Genomic DNA, 19,904 nt, shown 5'->3' on the forward strand with positions numbered 1-19,904 from the left:
TTGTTGCTATGTTTTTTCTTTTTATGGTTTCCACTGACAAATATTGCTGTTCTTTATCTGAACTTAATGGTTTGTGTCCCGATCCCCCTCCCCATGCATTCAACAGGTATATATACTTACAGAACACAGATTGGACAATCTCTTAAATAAGAATAATGGTAATATTTTCCACCTTAGTTTAGGTAAAAGAAATCACCATACCAACGACAGAAATGTAACACAGTATGACAGAATCTCCTCTGTCACATATTGCAGGAGCACCACAATCTGTTGTCTCAGTTTGCAAAGTCCTTGAATTATAAGGACATATCATGCAGAAAGTATATGTCATGGTTGGATACTGTAATTACAGTTGAAAATTAGTGTTACCAGCCACTAATGTTGGCATGTCTACTGGGGAAGGGGGGCAGGGGGAATGAGGAAAACTGTAATAAAAAAATAAAATGCATGGAAATTGTATCAAAACTTTGATAGGATAATGCCAAAAAAGTTCACCATTCTTTAAATACTTTATTATTACAAGTATAACAAAAAAAAAATCTTTACAAGCTAAAGATGTCTTTTTACATTAATTTTTCACAGGGCAATTTCTTACCTTATATGTTTTAAATGGATTCTAAATCGTTACTTCTTTAGCCACACAAAGAAAGTCTTCTGTATCCATCTGAGCTTTTTTAAGGCAAGGAGGGGACCTAGTACTCTGGGTGCAGACGCCATCTGAAATAAAAGGTAAAAGTTAACAACAGTCCTGCTTGAAAGGGTCAGCCCAGCAGCCCGACCACAGCTTGCAGTGTCTGGAGAGAGGAAGGGGTCCAATCTGCAAAGAAGCTCTGTCCTTCAGCTGCTGACTTAGCATGTTGTCGCAGGAGGCTGGAGAGCATGGCTAAAGGTGCCCACAAAGGAGAAACAGGGGCCAAGGTGACTCTGCATCATTGCCTTGGGACATTACCCAGTTTGGGGTCAGTCCTTCTAGGCTTCTCCCAGCTCAGGCTTGATGGGAGCGTATAGAGACAGGTAGCTGCCCCTAGGAAACCTCCATTGAGACAACAGCTTTAAATCCTTCTCCCGTTGATCACACAAGGCATCATGTGCATGAGATGCTCATGCATCAAGTCCACATGTGCACATCAAGATATTCTATAATTTAGCCACTCAAAGCAGATAGATTCATTCATATATTTTCAGAACAGAACAGACAATTCAGTCGTAAGGACTCCCTGAGAGCTGCACTAAGTGACCTGGCAAGCATGTTGTAGGAAGTCACTCAATGGGTGGGAGCAGAACCAGTATCAAGAAGGGATGGAGGTAGATGATAAATGGGAACCACAAGCCTGCCCAGAGCACTCCTCAGAAGCAGCAGAGCAACTGATGACAGGGCCGGGACTTTCAGCATGAACCAACACCCAGGGCTATTCCTTATCAGATGCCTGAATCACAAGCTCAGTGGGACAAGCCCTGTAATCCCCAAATTATGCGGGTACACTTCTCCTGCTCATCAATTAAGCAATAAACATAGCAAGTTATAATGGTGGTACTAGTATTTGCATATCAAGATACCCAGCAAGCCAAAGCCAGAAGTGGAAAAGTCATTTAACACTTGATGCTCTGCCACAGAAGTCAGCTGGAGCTCCAGAACATTCCGTAAGTCTCTGGAATATTCATATAAACCCAGTGGTCAACACTTCTCTGCTGGGGGGTTGCACAAAGGCTAGTGAAGCTGCCAGAGCGGCTTTCTCTCAGCTCAAAGCTTTTGGCAGGGGCTGAGGCTGGCTGAACCTCCCTGCTGCCAGAGCTCCAAGCGGGCTCTGCGATCTTCCAATGGCAGCACCTTCTCCTGAACCACTCGCAGCCAAACGCACTTCTTCCTTCAGGTACTCCATGTCCTTCTTTCTCTAAAACTAATGGGGCCAGAAATAAGTCACACTTCTCCATCCGCATTTTCCTGGTTTTCTTTCTGTAGTTTACTTTTCCATACTGCAGACCTTCTGTCCCTTCATTTTACCCCCTCCTTCCCTCTTCTGCTGCCCTCCCTTTCCCCCTCCCCCTGCTTTCTCTCCCTCTGCACTTTGTGAACCGCTGCTGCAGTGCTGAAGTCCAAAGTTCAGTAACTTGCTAAGCACACAGATAAATATGAACCTTGGAGAATTTACATTGCTCCAATGTAAACAGATAGCCAAGGGTCCCTTTATCAGCACTGGCTCAGGACAGTCGTGGGGGGTCTGAAGTGGCTCAATTTTGTATTTTGTTTTTTTGGGGGGGGCGTAAAGGCGGGAGGCTGTGCTGTGCCCACTCTCCTGACAGTCGGGCGTGTTACCTCAGGAACATGGTGTAGGGAAGCTGGAAGCAGGATAACCTGAAATTCAAATCCAGGAGACACCAGCCTGAAGACCATGGTCTCGAAGCTGAGTCATCTTCAAGTGGAGCTGCTGGGAGCGCTGCTGGAGTCAGGGCTAACCAAGGAGACCCTGATCAAGGCGCTGAGCGAAGTGGAACCCTACGTGCTCCAGAGTGAAAGTCAGCGCGCTATCAATGCCCTCCAGACAGAGAAAGGGGAACCCTGTCCCGACATCCCCAACGGAATGGGGGAGTCCAGGTTATCAGAAGATGAAACCTCTGATGACGGGGAGGAATTTACCCCTCCAATAATGAAGGAGCTGGAAAACTTGAGCCCTGAGGAGGCTGCTCACCAGAAGGCTGTGGTGGAAAGACTATTACAGTAAGCACAGATTTGCTGCTCCTCTTTGATGCTTTCTTGCCCTCTCCCTCTAAATTTCTTTCTTTCCCTTTCTGCTCAATGCCCCCTTTTTGATACAGCTACACCGTCTTCATCCACGCAAGGACTAGCAGCCCCAAAACACCCCCAAATTCTTTATAAATGTGCAGGCTTTCTTTTCATCTCACTTCAAATACATGAAGGGAGCCACAGAGCCTGATAATGTATTTGACATGGTTGTATCATCAGGCTTCAGAATAGTCCGAGGCCTGTATAACTTGCATCTCTCCCACTGAATGTTAAGTTTTAGCATTTAATTTTTTAATAGAATTCACAATTTCAGTCATCAGGAAAAAACAAAAAAAAGAAAAAAATCTGGTCACTCTTAACTGGTGCTGTATTTGCCTGAGGATGTATGGTACAGTGAAGTTGCAGTGTCTCCCTGCTGTATTTAAGGAGGTTAATACCATTAATGTCAGTGTTTTTTGCTATAGATTATTGGCCAAAGACAAACCAAGAGAACGTGTTCTTGTCATTCATGTGAGTACAAAGTTATCCTGACTTCAGTGGGGCTTTTTCTCATAGAAAAAGCACACACCAAATACATGCATAGAGGTTAAAACCTGGGTAGAACATTCTATTCTTACCATCCACTGCCTGTCACAACTGCAAAGTACACCTGCAGCAACAACTACAGGTTTTACTGCCACACAAATTAGTTTGCATAGAAGCATTTTTGAGATCAAAAGACAGAAGGTTCCCTGAACCAATACGCCTCACGATAGACTCAGAAACATTCATCAGAATTCACATTTTGGATTCTTGCTGACATACAATTCCCACGGGTGACCTAAGAGGTTTGTCCAAGCAAGGATCGGGACCATTCAACCTATCTATCACAACAGAAACAGATTCTTGCCTGTCTGTTTTGGGGGTATTTTGAAATGACAAGCTGATAGAAGACAAAAAGATGCAGCAACAACCTGCACTTAAAATCTTCACTAAAATTAAAATCAATCCGGAGAATTTCTCAGGCTTTCTGATCACTCCCTTTCATGTCCAAAGGAAATTAACATACCAGAAGCAAACATCAAATCCCACCGCAAAAGGCCAGAGAAGAAAACGCAGCATGACAAGTGCTAGCATTCACTGTAAATACTCAGAAGAAAAGTCCCTAGCAGATAGGGAGTTGATGACTCTGCAGTACCAGACACAGGAAAATTCACTGGATCAGGTCTTACCTGGGTGGGGAAAGCATTCCCAATAATTCAATCTTCTTTCTGGCCCAGTACATCTCATACCTCTCATCTCTTCCCCACTTCCAGCTCTGTCACATCTTTTAGTCTCCTCTGTACCTTTACCTTTCCCCCATTCTTTTTACGTATTTTCCTTCTCTCCTCACTTCTGTCTCTGCTGCTATTCCTCCCATTTTGTTGTCGTCTGGGCTAATTCTCTCTCTCCCTTCCACTCTTTTTCTTCCCCTCATGCCTGTCTCCTTCTCATCTTCCTGAGTCTGCGTACAGGTCTTGGGGTAGTTTGAGCCCAGTGGCACCGGGCGGGCCCTGACTAGTTACTAATTATCCAATGGCTTTATTATTTCTCTTTTGTCTTATAAATTTATAGATGAAAAGACCCTGATAAGCTTTTTGATCATTAACTTCTGATGGTTTATCAGGTATCTCTCAACAAAGGAAGCCATGGAAGTTGAAGAGCAGCACCTGGCTTTGTCCCATTTTCTCTAATGAATGGGTGAAGCAGGACTGGAGTGCCATCCGCTGTGATCTAAGAACAGACACAAGGATGGAGGGAATTCCTTCCTGCCACCCTTACTTCAGCATGAATTCTGGTTTTTGATCCTCCCTACTTTCTAGGAGCTTGCCGCCAGTCTCTCCTGTGCTTACTACCAGCCTCACAACAGTCTTACCTCTCTTGCAAACCTGTGACATTAATGCTTTCCAAGGAACAGTCCCACATCTCTCTCCAGACAGTCAGCTGAACAGCATTCCCATTTCACAAACAGGAACTGAGGTACAGAGAGATTCTATGACCTATCCAAAACCCTAAGATAGTGCAGAGAGAAGCGAGCAAGAACAAGGATCTCCTAAGCCTCATGCTAAGTCTTAATTACAAATTCTGCAATTTCAGAGTTTTCCTTCATCAGTCCCCTGTATCACAGGATAGAACAAGAAGTCACTTCTGTTGCTGAGGACAGTATGAGGCGACCAGAAGCCTTAGTTTCAGCAAAAAACATGAGTATACTTATGAAGGAATATAATAGATCAAAATTAGTCAAGATCAAATGAAAATAGTAGGGAGTCTGTATTGACGTGTTTCAAATTTCTGGTCAAAGATTAAAAAAAAATAATCAACCGTATGTCTGAGAATCTATTCAAAGCATCTGAACCAGTATCAGGGTTTGATAACACGTAAGCAGTCATTACCTACTAATAGACTTGTTTTCTTTTTAAGAACAAACCTTTCTATTAGTAGATGCCTAAAGGTTATGTCCTTAAAATAGTACTATGAGTATTGAAAGACAAGGCAGAACAGTCTGTAATAGAAATTACTCCCAGCAATACCTAAAAGGAAGGCAGGCACGAATCTCGATGCCCAGGGATTCTCAGTAAAATTTCAATGCTTGCAAAGCTATTTCAGCATCTACACAAGGATTTCAAATCCAGAAACCAGACGGAGGCACTTCTGCCTTTAGGCAGAAGCCTCTTCAGGCATTATTAACAATTCCTGGCCTAATAGCACAGGCCACATTTTAACAGAGCAATTGGCTTGTGGGCAGCTCTTAGTGATAGAAAAAAGTCTTTGTGGTAACTGCAGCTATTGCTTGTAAAGTAGAATCAGGAAAGGGTCCCCTGTTAGGCTTTCCCAGGAGCTAGACAGCAGGAAAAAAAAAAAAAAAAAGAAGAAAAAAAAAGAAAAGACAGCATCAAGAGACGAAGTATGTCTTCATAAGACCACTGAAGTTTAAACCAAGGTTTGGAAAGCACTAGTCAAAGATCAGTAAAACAGGATGTTGAGAAGATACATCCACACAACTAGTTGCACCTGTGGGTATTGATGAGATTTTGTCCCTACAGAAAAAAAACGCTAAAGGAAGTTCAGACAAAGGTTTGTCCAGTGAGGAATTAACATAATTTAATTTTGACCCTTAATCTATCTTACTGATCTTCCATAGATTTACAGTTTGAATAAAAACATTCTTTCCAAATCACTCCACACAGAAAACAAATGCATCTATGATAAAGAATAAGTAACTCAGTAGGGAGATAGAGCTGTGTGGAGTAATTCCCAGATATTCCCCAGAGTAGAAAGCAAGAGAGGCTACCTTGGGGGAAGGGACAGATCATACTATCACAGGTACAGCAAATGGAGAGAGGTATAGCAACAACTCACCTGTAGGGCAAGGGGTGAAATTCCATTAGGAAAGAGAGAAATTGAGATAAGCAACAGATTTCCCCTGGAGGCAGGGATAAAAGCATGTTTTCCATGAGGAAAAAAAGAAAACAAAGGTATAATGATAAAGGTTCAGTCTTTTCCCCGTGTAAGCAGTGTCTTAGAATGACTCTAGCTGGGGAATCTGGAGATGAAGCTGCCACACCCCTTTCATTTCCACATATAAACCAAGATGAGGCAAACCAGGCCAAGTTCAATAGAAAGGAACCCTGCCGGGATGGTCTTACCTTCCCTGCTCTCTGCCTAGCCCGGCTCCAGGCTGCGCACTGACACCAGTGAGGGCTGTTTAGCAGGCTCCAGAGGAAAGGGCCAGAGGATGGTCCTGAGCACTTCATAGCTCTGAACCTCTGTTTAAACAAGGTCTGGTTCAAAGCAGCAATTCAGAACCCACCTCGGGGAAACGAAGGCTTCTCTTGCTTGAGAACACAAGAACAGGAAAGAAGGAAAGGAAAGACAGAGAGAGCAAAGAAAAGGAGAGGAAGGAAAGGAACGAAGTCAAAAAGAAAGAGAAAAGTCAGGAAGAGCGAAGGAAAGAGAAGGTCCCCTGAATGTTACATCTCCAGCTCTCTGGAATGAGTTTTCTTTAATGCTAACAACTTGATATTTACTTTCCATTTAAATTTGAGATGTTGCTATAAATTATCAACCAGCCTCTTGTTCCCTTTGAGTTTATAACTAACTACCTGGGTTACTTATTGTTCAGGTAACAAAAGGGAGGTGAAAACGCCCTTAAAAAGTGACCTCAGAACTAAGAAAATGGGAAGCTGGCATGGAGAGAGGATCCAAGCCCCTGTGGTTGAGATGAGCCAGGGAGAGGGGCTATGCTCAGATGGCAATAAGCAACTGACAGCAGGACAGCAAGACTTCGGAAGAAGGGAGTAAAAACTGTGTGAGAGGAATTTGGAGACAGAGATCAGACCTTGGAGAACAAGAGAGGAGTGGGGAGACAGCTTGCATCTAGGGAGAAAGGGAAGCTAAACCACAGGAAACAGGCTTGGAGATAGAGAAGGAAAGCTTGAGCAAGGCAGACCCTTTTCCACAGTTCTGACTCATGGAAGCAATTGAGATTTTAGTGCAACTACAAACAGGAGAACTAGGTTTAGGGTAAAATCCTATCCTCTGACAGGCAATAGCAGTCTTACCACCAGTGAAAGAGTGAAGGTTTCGATGTGTGATGTCTTAATGCTGAAGGCACTGCAGGTGGAACTATGTATTTGGGCAATGGTTCAGCTGACCAACTGCCATCACTGTGATATAGCCTTGGGCCCAAAGGAATTGCTGCATTAATATTACAGTCTGTGCTTTGACAATGTAAATAGCATCTACAATTTCATACAACTGTCCTATAAAATCATACTGTACTAAGATTCCCCTGCGCTGTTTTGCCTTACAAAGCTCCCTCCTCTGTCTCAAAAGAAAAAAAAAAAAAATCACAGAGCTTTAACCACTCAACAGATACTTTCTGCCTTATTCCAGCTGCAAAGAAGTGAGGATCTTGACATGGAGACAAAAGCAACTCGTGATTGGGGTGCAGGAAGGAAATCAACATTTATCAGTGATAACACAGTCCTTCCTCTTCCCATCTGAGCCTAACTCAAATCTAAAAGACCAGAGGTTCCAGGTTGGAGCCTTTTCTCCTTTGTATAGGGACCTGTAGAAAAAATTCAGGGTGCAGGTGTTGGCTAGACTATCACAAAGGAAGGAGACTGGTCCTTGGTTTGGACAGCAGAAGAAAAAAACCCCAACACACTGAGGAAATTTTCTAAGTTCAGCCCAGTTTGAGGCTTCTGAATGACAAAGACTGTTAAGAGAAGAAACTAGAAAATAGAAGCCTCTATAGCAAGCATCCCCTTGCAAGAAAGAAACAAATGATCCTATTTCAAGAAAGCAGGTTCTTCAGAAAGTGTCAGTTACAGCTTTCTGTCACACTTTAACTGCAGCAGAGCTCGCTCCTTGGACTATCCAGCCACTGGGAGAGGGGCTGCAGGGGAACAGAGATAAGGGTGTTTGTACTGAGAGAACAGGTGTGGACTTTGTCCTCCTTATCACTTCACAGCCTCTGGTAACCTCCTGAGTCAACAAAGCGATGAACAGTACAGTTGTTGCCTGTTGCTCAGACCTGTGCGCTCTTGTGACAGTTTCTGCACAATGGTAGGCACCTCTTTTCACCACACTGCTCCTTTGATGCCGGTGTTGGACGTGTGTCACCAGTGTATTTCTACAGCACGCAAACTACTTCCACCAGACATTTCACATAGAAAGCACAGAAGGATGCTCTTTGTTAAAAGTGAACCAGAGGCTCTTCTGTAAAGAGGTTCCTGCACTGTTTGGACCCAGACCGCCTGGTTTCACATCTTTATTTTTACTGTGATTTCGCTCTGGTGAAATCAATACACACAATGAAGTCAGTCACGTTTTTTCTACTTTTGTCAGGAACCTCCATGGATACTCTAATCTGAAATCCTAAAAAACAGAGATTCGCATTCATTATGAAATCCCAAATCAGATTAGCTTCTGAAGTTTTGTGAGCAGGTCTCAAATAGGTCTATTCCCTCAGCTGTTACTCCAAAGGAGGGTGGCAATAGGAGGAATTGGTTATTTGCCCATTGTTCTTTATTGCATTTTGAAGCTTTGAGTGGATCTAGATGTGAATCAGTGTTTGAATAACATGTAGCACATGCAAGAACATAATCCTGGATGGCTTGGTGTATACATATGCGTACATGGCTGTTGTGTCACAGTATGACGACAGCCCGTTTTTACTTTCTGAATCATTCCAAGGCAACCAAACCTGGACCAGCATCAGGGCGTGAGCTAGGTTCAGCCTAATACCACAATGAATCTGTCTTGGAAAATTAGGTACACCTATCCAAAGCAGCCATGCCTTAAAGAAAGGGAGATAGAAAAGTTGTGTGGGGAAGTGAAGTAAGAGGTCAACTCTGAAAAGACAGCTGTAGTAATAAAACATCCAACTGAATACTGAAAGGTAACATCACTTCCCTCCTTGTTCCATCTCTCACTAGCAGCAAAAATGCTTTACATTCACATTACTTTCCAGCAGAAAGGTTAATTTCTTGCTCAAGTCATTGGTCAGCACTTTCTACCATTTACAGATGACAACCGCCTAGACAGAACAGCGCAAAGCCTTGTATACAAATGAGCACAGACAAAGAATAAAGCCATGTATTGGGAAATGCCCTTGATAATCAAAGGGTCCCCTCCTAAGGGGAGATCAAGGTGCCTACAGAGAACAAAGGAAGCTAGTGCCACATCTTTTGCACTTCATTTCTAATACCATGCAGTTTTTACCCTGAACACAGAGTCAAAACTGAACAAGGTACCACACTGAGGAGCAGCTTTCCCTTATGCAGTCAGTTAACACTGGCCTTGCCAAACGCTATAGTGATAACGGACATACAAGGTGCACGTCAGGGGCTACGAGTACAATTCCTTGGAATCCAGGTTTCACTGAGCACAGGTGTTAGATCTCTCTCTCCTGAGAAGTGTTTTCTACTCCTTCCAGAGAGGACCCCTGGCGAGTAGCAAAGATGGTGAAATCCTACCTCCAGCAGCACAACATCCCTCAGCGTGAAGTGGTGGACACTACTGGTCTGAACCAATCTCACCTCTCACAACACCTCAACAAGGGCACTCCCATGAAGACCCAAAAAAGGGCAGCCCTCTACACCTGGTATGTCCGCAAGCAGCGAGAGGTGGCCCAGCGTAAGTATGGCAACAACTGTTTTCCTGTCTCAATTTCATAAAGGCTTCTGCTCTCCTTTGCTAATCATTACTCCCTATTTTTATCAAGGAAAAATGGAAGCTTAGAAAAGGCTAGGTCAGTATTCAGTGGCAAGGTGAATCAAACAGCACATGGAAAAACCCTCCCTTGTGAAGCAGCTCGCAGTCACTCACCCCATCCTGTGTTTGACTAAAGAGAAGCAAACTAACACTCCCCATTTGTAATTGGAGTTCTACACCCATCCTCACACTAAAGCAGTTGTAGTGGGCAGATGACAGAGACAGGATTTCTGCCTGAAAACTATGCTTTTGCAATTTCAGCCAAAGCAACAGTTCCTCTAGCTGCAAAAAGCACCAGGCTTCTGTACTTACTGAAAAAAAATGAACTCTGGGCTATCACCTTGTGTGATAAACCACTGTGGGCTATGACCTCATGCCCTCTGAGGCCCTTTTATTACAGGCACCTACTGGGAACCCATTCCTGCAGCCTGCACTTTACATTCATAGAGCCTGTCTGGAACTTGTCTTACTTAATTTTATATTGGTGGGTGGCAAGTAAAATGAGACATCTAGTCTTTGGATAGTTTTGGAAAGCAGGACTCCAGTCACACTTACTCTAAGCTCAGCTGCATTTGCTTTCACTACTCCAAGGTGGGTAGGAGCAGAGATGCAATGCATGCAAGAGAAAGGACAGGTAAATACAGTCCTCCTAGGAACATCTTACTAGTTTCAGCAAGTTATGGAACTTTATTTCCACCCCATTTAGATTCAGCCCTCTGTCTTGTATAAGATATCCTCCAAGGGCAAGCTGCATGGGGCCTGCTACGTACCCAAATAGACAGAACTATTGGAAATGCTTCCAGAAAACAAACTCCCTTGCCCCTTTGTGTCTGCAGAATTCACACACGCTGGCCAGGGTATCCTGACAGAGGAGCCCATGGGAGATGACCTGCCCACCAAGAAGGGAAGAAGAAACCGCTTTAAGTGGGGTCCTGCCTCACAACAGATCCTGTTCCAAGCCTACGAGAGACAGAAAAACCCCAGTAAAGAAGAGAGAGAGGCACTGGTGGAGGAGTGCAACAGGTAAGGATGGTTGTCTGGCTTTGACAAAGAGGGGCACAGCAGTGCCCCTCCGTGTTCTTGGAGATTGCTAGTGCCGAGGAGAGGCAGGGTAACGGTCCAGCAGTGGATGTCACCACTGACACCAGCCACATTTGAATGAAATGCCGCAACTGAGCATTCACTGCTCACAGAGGATAAGTAATGCCTCGTATCTTGATATACCTGGCAGGATCCTTACACGCAGTGCGCCAGACCACAGCCGCTTTGGGGCTGTGCACTTACTCTGCCTCTTTGACTAAGCCCAGCTCAGCAAGGCTCTTGTGCTTTCCCCTTACAGAGCAGAGTGTATTCAGAGAGGTGTTTCCCCATCTCAGGCCCAGGGACTGGGCTCAAACCTGGTGACGGAGGTCAGAGTTTACAACTGGTTTGCCAATCGCAGGAAGGAGGAGGCTTTCCGGCACAAGCTGGCCATGGACACCTTCAGCGGACCACAGCCCACCTCTGCTCCCCCTTTAACTCCTCACAATTCTTCCTCTCTCCAGCCACCATCTGCTCTTTCACCCAGCAAAGTTCACGGTAAGAAAAAAAAATGAAAGGGGCATGGGTTAACCTACCCAAACTCAGTCACCAAAACTATCTCCCAAGTCCACCCCTTTAGAATGTGAATCTACAGACAGGGAGAGGAGACTTGCTACAAGGGTAGAGCACCAGTGACAAAGAGACCACGTCTCTGAGTGAGGGGAGTGGCTAAAACAGCAAGGGTAACAAAGTTCAGTAACAAAACTTTCAGCCAAAACTCCTGGCTTATTCTTTGTCATCCTGCACTCCCTCACGGCTGGCAGGCAGTAATCCCCTTTCAAGGAGTCATCCACTGGCTGCTACCACAAGTCAGGTCTGTATCCTTTCACTCGTGTGTGCCTCCAACTCTTTCCAATATGTACCAGCAGCATGAGACACTGTGACGGAGTTTTCAGGCATCAGGAAAGGTCATTCTCCACCTAGAATGGCAGAGCTTTTCCATAGGTCAGATGTGGTAATTGCTCTCACTCTAGGAAGAGACAATCTTGCTGAAACTCTCTCCTCTCCACACCCACATCCAGAAGGGTGGTATCTAGTGAACCCCGCTTGCTCCCCGCAGCACACACAGCCATACCGTAAAGTCAGTATTTGAGGACGCGGTTGCTCCATGTTACAGAGAAAAACCAGGGCAAGGTGGTGAGAACATCTGTTCTCCTGGTTCCCCTACTAGCCTCCTTGTCTCTGCCTCAAACATCTAAAGGCAAGCACCTGCAAAGGAAGCTGAATGGAGCATTTGCCAGAGTTTCTCAGTTTCTCATCTTTGACAACCAGTTTCCCTCCTTGTGATGCAGGAGTGAGGTACAACCAGCAGCCAGCCAGCGAGCCAGAGTCCTCCAGCAGCAACCACCATGGGAACAGTTCCATGGTGACCACCCAAACCATCCTGCATCAGGTTTCTCCCCCTGGACTGGAGCCCAGTCAGAACCTACTGAGCACAGACACTAAGCTGGTAAGTGATGTATACTTAAGTTCTGGCAACTGAAGAATGTCAGATGCTCTGCCCATGGTCACAATATGGACTATTCAGAAGTAGTTTTTCCTAGAATACTCTTAAAACCACCTTCTTCTAGAGATATTACACAGCTGCTTTGCACTTACTATGCAACATAAGCAGTCCTGAGATACATGTACCCTCTAGACTGCTGGTGAGAGCAGGTATTACAGCACAAAAGCAAGAAGTATAGCCATTTCCTTACAATCAATCAAAACAGCCTCTTCTGAAAAAAACAGGGCTTGGGGTATGACAGGATTTCTTTCCTCCCAGGAAACCCTGTTCTCTCCTCCCTTTCCCAGTGAGATTCTCATCTCCTACTCTCATTTGAGCTCTACACATCTCAAGACAGTTGATCAGACACCAATGGAATTAACAGAACACAGACCCATACTTACATCTATCTGTCTTACCCATAAAAATTAAGGCAAACAGCTACCATCAAGACACGCACTGGATACGTAGACTATAAAAATCTGCCTTCTCAAAGCAAATTTCCTTTTCAGAGTTGAATACACCTTTTTCCACATAATTAGTAATGAAGCACTAGAACTACATGACTGACCATTTCCAGTTTGCACATGTTCCCTTGCTTACAGGGAACCAGCTGGCAGAAGTTTGCATTAGTGCATACTGGCCTGAGGCTGCATTAAGTTCACTATAAATGAGTATGACTTGAATCTTGTCAGTCACTCACTTTGCTGACTTTTCTGGTCTCTTCCTGAAGAAAAAGTCTTTCATGAGGTGCTGAAAGTCTTTTACAGCTGTCTTCTAAAACTGATATCAAGGTGACCTGCTCCACTGTTTAACCTGTTGGTTACTCTTACTAAAGATCCGTTACAGCTTTCTGTCTGAAGGGAGAAGAAAAAAAAAAAAAAAAAGTAGAATGTAAAGCACTGAGGTTTCTCTACCAGCTAAATTATTGGAATGCTTTTTTGCTGTTTCACAGTACTTCAACTACAGGTTGCTAAAAGGCCTTGCAAACACAAAACCACATTAGAGCACTGACACAGGTTACATGGTTCATTTCAGAGGCTGAGAAAACAGTCCAGTTATTAAATTTCTAAATGACTCAAGGATAGAGTGAATCAGCAAGACACAAACATGGAACAGTCCTGTTTTATCTAACAGGCACTTTTCCTCTCTAACAGCAGGGAACTGCCAGGTAATGCAGCCTCAAGAACATACCGTATGAGAAAAAAAAGGCTAAAGAAACTTTTCAGCGACTTCTTCAAAATCTCAATCTGAAAACTCAATGGCCACTAAAATACACTTGCTGGGAGAAAGGGAAGTTACAGGCATTTATCAGAGGAAAAGGTGAACAAGTAAAGAGGAACTCCTGGATTCTGTGCTGAACTCTGCAGCTGAAATTACTACGTAAAATTACCTGATCCTCTTAATTTCTCTGAGCATCATCTTCTACCCTCAGTTGTAAAACAGAAGATAAACTTTCCCTGTAGAGAATGCAGTGGGACTAATCTCATTCTTGTTTGTAAAACCCTATGATTTCTTAAACTTGAAAGAACTAAACCAGCAAGAATTTACTCTTAGTATTTCGACAGCTGACCTTTGCTAGTTAATTGATGAGCACAGGGAAACTGCAAATAAGCAGTTGTGAAGTCTTTCTAGTTAACAAGGGGTCAGAGCAGGCAGGAAGAGGGAGAAGGACATTTATTGCAGCTTCAGGACTCATCAAACTCAACCTGCTGCAGATGGCATTTTCACAGTCCTCCTTTCACACAGGTCTCAGCTCCGGGAGGAACTCTCCCTCCTGTCAGCACCCTGACCGCCTTGCACAGCCTAGAGCAAAATCCACATGCGCTGAGCCAGCAAACTCAGAACCTTATCATGGCATCACTGCCAGGTGTTATGGCAATTGGAGCTGGCGAGACCTCATCCCTAGCACCAGCATTCACCAACACAGGTGCCTCCACCCTGGTGATAGGTGAGTAGTATTCTGTAATGACTCTGCTTATCAGGATTCAGATTAAGAGCTACCTCTAATGGTTAGAATTACCTGCCTCATTTTCAGAAAAAAAAGCACTAAGTTGGCAGTGATATGCACCTAGGGAAATTGTCACAAACACTAAGGCTCTTCAGCAGCACTACTTGCAAGTACCAATGGAATTAAGGGACAGACGTTCCTTATTCAACTTAGAATTAAGCTACACACAAAACCACGTCTTAAGAGCAAGGGAATTTTACAAACTATTCCTGTGCCAGTGGTTTGTTTTGCTGCTCTGCATCTTCCCAAATATCAATGAAATACTTCCTTAAAGCTATGAAAATTGAAACAAGTTCATTATGCTTGAAAGACAAAACATCCTGTTCTACTTCCTGCAAAGAGCAGCATATGCCTTTGGAATCCAAGAATTACTTTTTGTATATATATATTTTTCACTTTGACAGCTTTTCTGCACTTATAGGAGATTTCTTTTCATTCCAAGACTAGTCTACTGCCAAAGTGTATCTCATTAGATAAAGGAAAATACAACATATACTCTCCTCTTATACTTTCTTCCCAAGAGGAAAGAGTCCTTATTTTGGACCATGGTGACAGCTGTGAACTGATTTCCATTTACTCATTTATAACCAAGATTATGATATGGATTCTAATTCTGTACAAACAACAACAACAAACTTGCTGATTTATAGGAACAGGGTTTGGACAGTTGTGAGAAACAGGTAGTAACGCATAAAACTTTCTACCTCTTTCTCACTGCTCCAAATTCCGTAATTTGGAAGCCCAAGCAAAATGAGCTTGAACTCGTACTCCACGTGGCTGGACAGCTAACAGCACAGTTCTCACTGTTGCCAACAGCTTCATAAAAACAAATAAAATTAACTGGACACTGGGATGATGCTCTGAGTTTACTTCTCAGCAAGGCCTCCCCAGTGGAACTCTGTATCAGACTATCACTAAACCAGGAAGTGATCTATGCTGGTACACAAGGACATACACAGGAGCAAACACTGGAAATCAGAGGTGGTTTTACAGTGTCTGCCTGCATTGTACATTTTGTGCACTCCCACTTTGTCATCACAGGCACAAAATCTATTCTTAATCACAGATAACAAACGGAACACCTGAAGAGCCAGATCCCAAAGTCACCCTGTGATGACAGGCCTGCCACAATGACTATTTCAGATGCCCCTATTGCAGAGCAGCCACACTCCTCCCATAACGTGTGACACTACTGTCATCAGTCCTTGTTTTTCAGGCCTGGCCTCAACCCAGCCCCAAAGCGTACCTGTAATAAACAGCATGGGGAGCAGCCTCACTACCCTGCAGCCTGTCCAGTTCTCCCAGCAACTGCACCCATCCTACCAGCAGCCCCTCATGCAGCAAGTCCAGAGCCATATCAACCAGAGTCCCTTCATGGCTACCATGGCCCAGATACAGAACCCTCACGGTAAGCATGTGAACTCATCTGCTCAAGCAAACAAACAAAAGACTCTTCTGGAACATTTGTGGGTCCTTGGACTTGCAGCACTATTTTCCTCTTCTATTATTGTTGCTCTAATGATGAAATTATTTTTCTATTGCATTCATCTCTCTGTCCCTCCACACCCACTGTTTCAAAGACAGACAACAGGTCCACATGCATGAGGAGAACAATTCAACCGAACTAGTCTCATGCAAAGCTCCAGCATCCACATGATCTTATTTTCTTTCATGCACAGCTCTCTACGGCCCCAAGTCTGAAGTGGCCCAATACACACATACAGGCCTATTACCACAAACCATGGTGATAACAGATACAGCCAATCTCAGCGCCCTGACTAACCTGACACCAACTAAACAGGTAACAGCCTTTAGCACATGCCTTTGTTCCCCCACCTTAGAACTGCACCAGTCTGCAGGTAGCTTCTTGCTTGTCAAAATTTTTGGGTGTGTGGTCTATGCCATCCCAGCAGGATGGTCTTTCATATCTCCTCACCTTGCTGGTACCAGCTGCAATACTGGAGGCATTAGAGCAAGCTCTTCACTGCATCATCAAGGAGAATTTAATCTCCTTGGAAACAGCACCTGCTGACTCTTCTCTCAGGCCTGTTAAAAGGGATGTAGAAAACAAGCACTGTTAGCTTTCTTTTCTCTAGGCATTCACATCTGACTCGGAGACTCACACAGAGTCTGGGATGCATACGCCAGTGTCACAGGCACCAACAATACATTTACAGAACCAAGACACAACCATCCAGCACCTTCAGCCAGGCCCTCGCCTCACCTCAAGCCCTGCCGGTAAGAGCTGTGCCCACTATAATAAAAAGCCATGTATTGCCTAGCTTCTCTTGCCAACACTGTAAAATCCAGTTAGGAAATGGAAACTGGGGCTCATGATTCTTTAAGAGGGCTCTACTAGTGTCTGGGGGAGGTTGAAAAGCTAGTACAAGGAAAAGATTTGGAGCACAGTCTGTATAAGGCCAGACTGTGGAAACAGAAACCTTCTTCAGAATCTAGAGAGGAAAATAGCCTTTAAAATATTGACAAAATCAGTGTCCATGAATATCCAGCCTTATGGGCAGCTTTCAGGGCTGAAAAACACAAGACACTCTCATGAAGAGACTCCAGCTAGATCTTCCCAGTTCTAAGAGAAGAACTGGGACATAACAATCAACTAGAATTCTCAAAACTTAACTCTCTGAAGGTGGTTTCCCTCAATGTTTTCAGGCTAGCTGTGGACTTATGCTAGGTGTCTGATGGCACACTAAAAAAAAGGAATTACACCGCTATGCCAGGGGAGTTCAGTCATACTGGAAGCATGTGTGCATACATGATAAGGGGACTGCAGTGAGAATTTGTACTTAACTTCCACCTGTGCCTTTGACAGTGTCCTCCAGTAGCCTGGTGCTGTACCAAAGCTCTGACTCTGCCAACAGCCACAGCCAGCTGCTGCCATCCACTCACAATGTCATCGAGACCTTCATCTCCACACAGATGGCATCCTCCACTCAGTAATTAAGACAACTAGCTCACAGGTGACTGCCACAACCAACCTGTCAGGTGCAACTCCAACTGTGTTTGCCATAACTGTCACCACTGCCTTCCACAGGAAGGAAAGGCTGCTGCGCTCAGCTGACCTCCAGCCCCTACTGCCTCACACAAATCCCTTCACTGCCTCCATGAGAGACTTACCAGGCTCAAGACAGAAGTCACAGAAAGATGATGCTGGTACTGCTAAAATCCACTGCCTGTCCCTCAAAAACCAATCAAACCCAAACCTCATGAGCCAGCTTAGAATGGCCAGATGTCCTTTTGTGGCTGCCCAAGAAGGGATCCCATCAAGACAAGGGATCCAAATGCAATACAGCAAAAATGCCAGGCTGTGGATGGGACTTTCATGCTGCTCAGCCTTCATCAAGCTGGGCCTGTAAAAACCTTCCAGCACCAGACTAAGCCATGCAGGAATGAGCAAAGCTGAGATGCCAAAGAACGGACACCATCCTCAAAATGCTCACTTCCTTTGCTGTAAGGAAATGCCAGTCAAAACTACAAGAAATAATAGCATCTTGGAGGCAAGAGTGAGAAAACCTAGTTCCTGACTTTACAATGATCATCACCAAGAAACAGATTCAGGAATGGCTTGGCACAAACCTGTCCATATGGGATCACTAACTACAAGCTACAAATCCTTTAATTAACTACAAAAATACCAAACATTCCCAGTTTAAAATGACATGGTCTAAAAATCATGCTCTCCTAGTGGAAATGGCTTGGTTATTTTTGATATAGCTCTGCTTTGTTTTAAATGCAGAAATTAAAACTTTAACAGCAGCAAGGAGATTCCAGTTCTCTGCATTAACCATGTGGATTCTCATCTTGTGCATCTTGCCAAATGAGCTGGGGGATGGCATTTTCCACCAGTCCCTAACAATGCACAACACCTGGGAGGTTCCATGCTCCACAGAGAGCAGCAGTTCCTTCAGTTGTTCTCTATAAAAATGTCAGCTTGGGTTCATTTTACAGAACATGGTTCATGCTTAGCTTCCCTGTAGGTTAGATTCTGTCTCGATATGCAAATCATTACCCTGGGGTCTAAGAATCTTACTTGCACTAAGTGAAGGTTTTTAGCCCTAAGGATCTACTTACATAATTCCTCTTAATTATTCCTCTCTTTTCTATTTACTCTCAACATCCACGTCACAGATATGTCACTAGCCAGACATGAAAAATGCCCTGATTAACATGCTTATGTCTTTGTGACTAGAACAACTATTCTTTCAGCTGTGAAATGGATGAAAATTCTTGAGACCAGAACGTGCTCAAAACTCTTAAAAGGTTAAGATACAAGGGAGAATTCAAAAAGAAAAAGCCCAACAGCGAACTCTTCAGTTATCACATCTGGAAATTTCGAAATTGCAGCTGTCCATTACAGATTTTACAGATGAGAGATTCCTCTATATACCCTCAACCATCAGAAACTAATTTCAGTAACTAGATTCTCTGGTTAATTCTATCCTAGAATTGTTTCCTGACCTCCCATGTGCATGAGTTGCAAATACATATAGCTTCCAATTAGCATAAAAATAATCACACCATATAACAAGTCAAAAGGTTACATTCAGACCACTATGCATTTGAAACCCCAGGTGCCAGCTTCAGTATACTGAAGTTTTAACTGCCCATAAGACAAGTAACTTCTGCTAGCACATTCAGTTAGATTACAAGTCAGTTTTGCACTTAGCTGGATGCCAGCTGTGTTTTCTTGACTAAAAAACAGCTAGGATCTTAACAGTAGGAAAGAAAACATCCTACGTTTTCCCATGCTCAAAGAGCAACGGTTTGCTATTTCAGTTTCTCTAATCTGGCTTTCTGGTCTCCTGAATATGGACAATAAGTTAGAGCTACTGAAACCCAACAATATTAAAAACAAAAGAAGAGTATTTATCCTCTAACAAGTAATTTCCTGAAATACTGGAACTGAAGTTTAAATGGACTAAGAACATTACTGAAAACTACCAAAACCCACTGTATTTCAGAGAGACAAAATTCATAATCAACCAAAATAAGGACTGAAACACTGTGCCTTTATATTAGGCTTAAGATCTTCCTGTAGCAATTTCCTAGCATTGATTATCAAGCAACCAAAGAGCCACCTTCAGACATCTTTACCTCTGTTGGGGCAGCCATCTGAATAGAGCAAGAAAACCACTGTTGTACAAAACATAGTGCAGTAGAATTTAATAACAATGAATGCCATGAAAAAAACTACCCATTAAAAAAGTTTCAATGGTCACAACTTGAAGGGAACTGCTTATAATAGCCCTGAAATAAGCTCACTGCACACTCTGTTCATATGCAGGGGCCCTGGAGAAGTGCAGGTTACAGAGGGATTAGTAACAGGGCAG

The 19,904-nt window shown here is 43.8% G+C and overlaps 2 protein-coding genes across 3 annotated transcripts in view; one reads left to right on the plus strand and one right to left on the minus strand.

Annotated features, from left to right (window-relative positions):
- The window catches only part of C1H12orf43 (chromosome 1 C12orf43 homolog), a 28,859-nt gene that overhangs the window by 4,925 nt on the left and 4,030 nt on the right, over nucleotides 1-19,904 (minus strand). For both annotated transcript variants that reach the window (XM_037405637.1, XM_037405551.1), the window contains 3 exons: nucleotides 16,396-16,605; nucleotides 13,252-13,405; nucleotides 596-717 (listed from right to left, as the gene is read on the minus strand). The gene's annotated coding sequence lies outside the window, so the exon portion shown is untranslated. The remainder of the gene's footprint in view (nucleotides 1-595; nucleotides 718-13,251; nucleotides 13,406-16,395; nucleotides 16,606-19,904) is intronic.
- On the plus strand, nucleotides 724-19,792 carry HNF1A (HNF1 homeobox A). Its single transcript, XM_037405057.1, has 10 exons — nucleotides 724-2,716; nucleotides 9,705-9,904; nucleotides 10,819-11,005; nucleotides 11,322-11,560; nucleotides 12,355-12,512; nucleotides 14,298-14,499; nucleotides 15,776-15,967; nucleotides 16,239-16,360; nucleotides 16,656-16,797; nucleotides 17,387-19,792. Exons 1-10 carry the CDS (start codon nucleotides 2,391-2,393, stop codon nucleotides 17,512-17,514), a joined length of 1,896 nt encoding a protein of 631 aa, XP_037260954.1. The 5' UTR covers nucleotides 724-2,390; the 3' UTR covers nucleotides 17,515-19,792.

Source organism: Falco rusticolus, chromosome 1, assembly GCF_015220075.1.
Source record: "Falco rusticolus isolate bFalRus1 chromosome 1, bFalRus1.pri, whole genome shotgun sequence".
Taxonomy (NCBI): Eukaryota; Metazoa; Chordata; class Aves; order Falconiformes; family Falconidae; genus Falco; species Falco rusticolus.

Excerpts from the sequence above, each read along its gene's own strand:
- HNF1A (XM_037405057.1), top strand. The coding sequence starts at position 2,391 with ATGGTCTCGAAGCTGAGTCATCTTCAAGTGGAGCTGCTGGGAGCGCTG. Across the intron at positions 12,513-14,297 it reads TGAGCACAGACACTAAGCTG|GTCTCAGCTCCGGGAGGAAC; the intron begins GTAAGTGATGTA and ends CCTTTCACACAG. Across the intron at positions 16,798-17,386 it reads CCTCACCTCAAGCCCTGCCG|TGTCCTCCAGTAGCCTGGTG; the intron begins GTAAGAGCTGTG and ends TGCCTTTGACAG.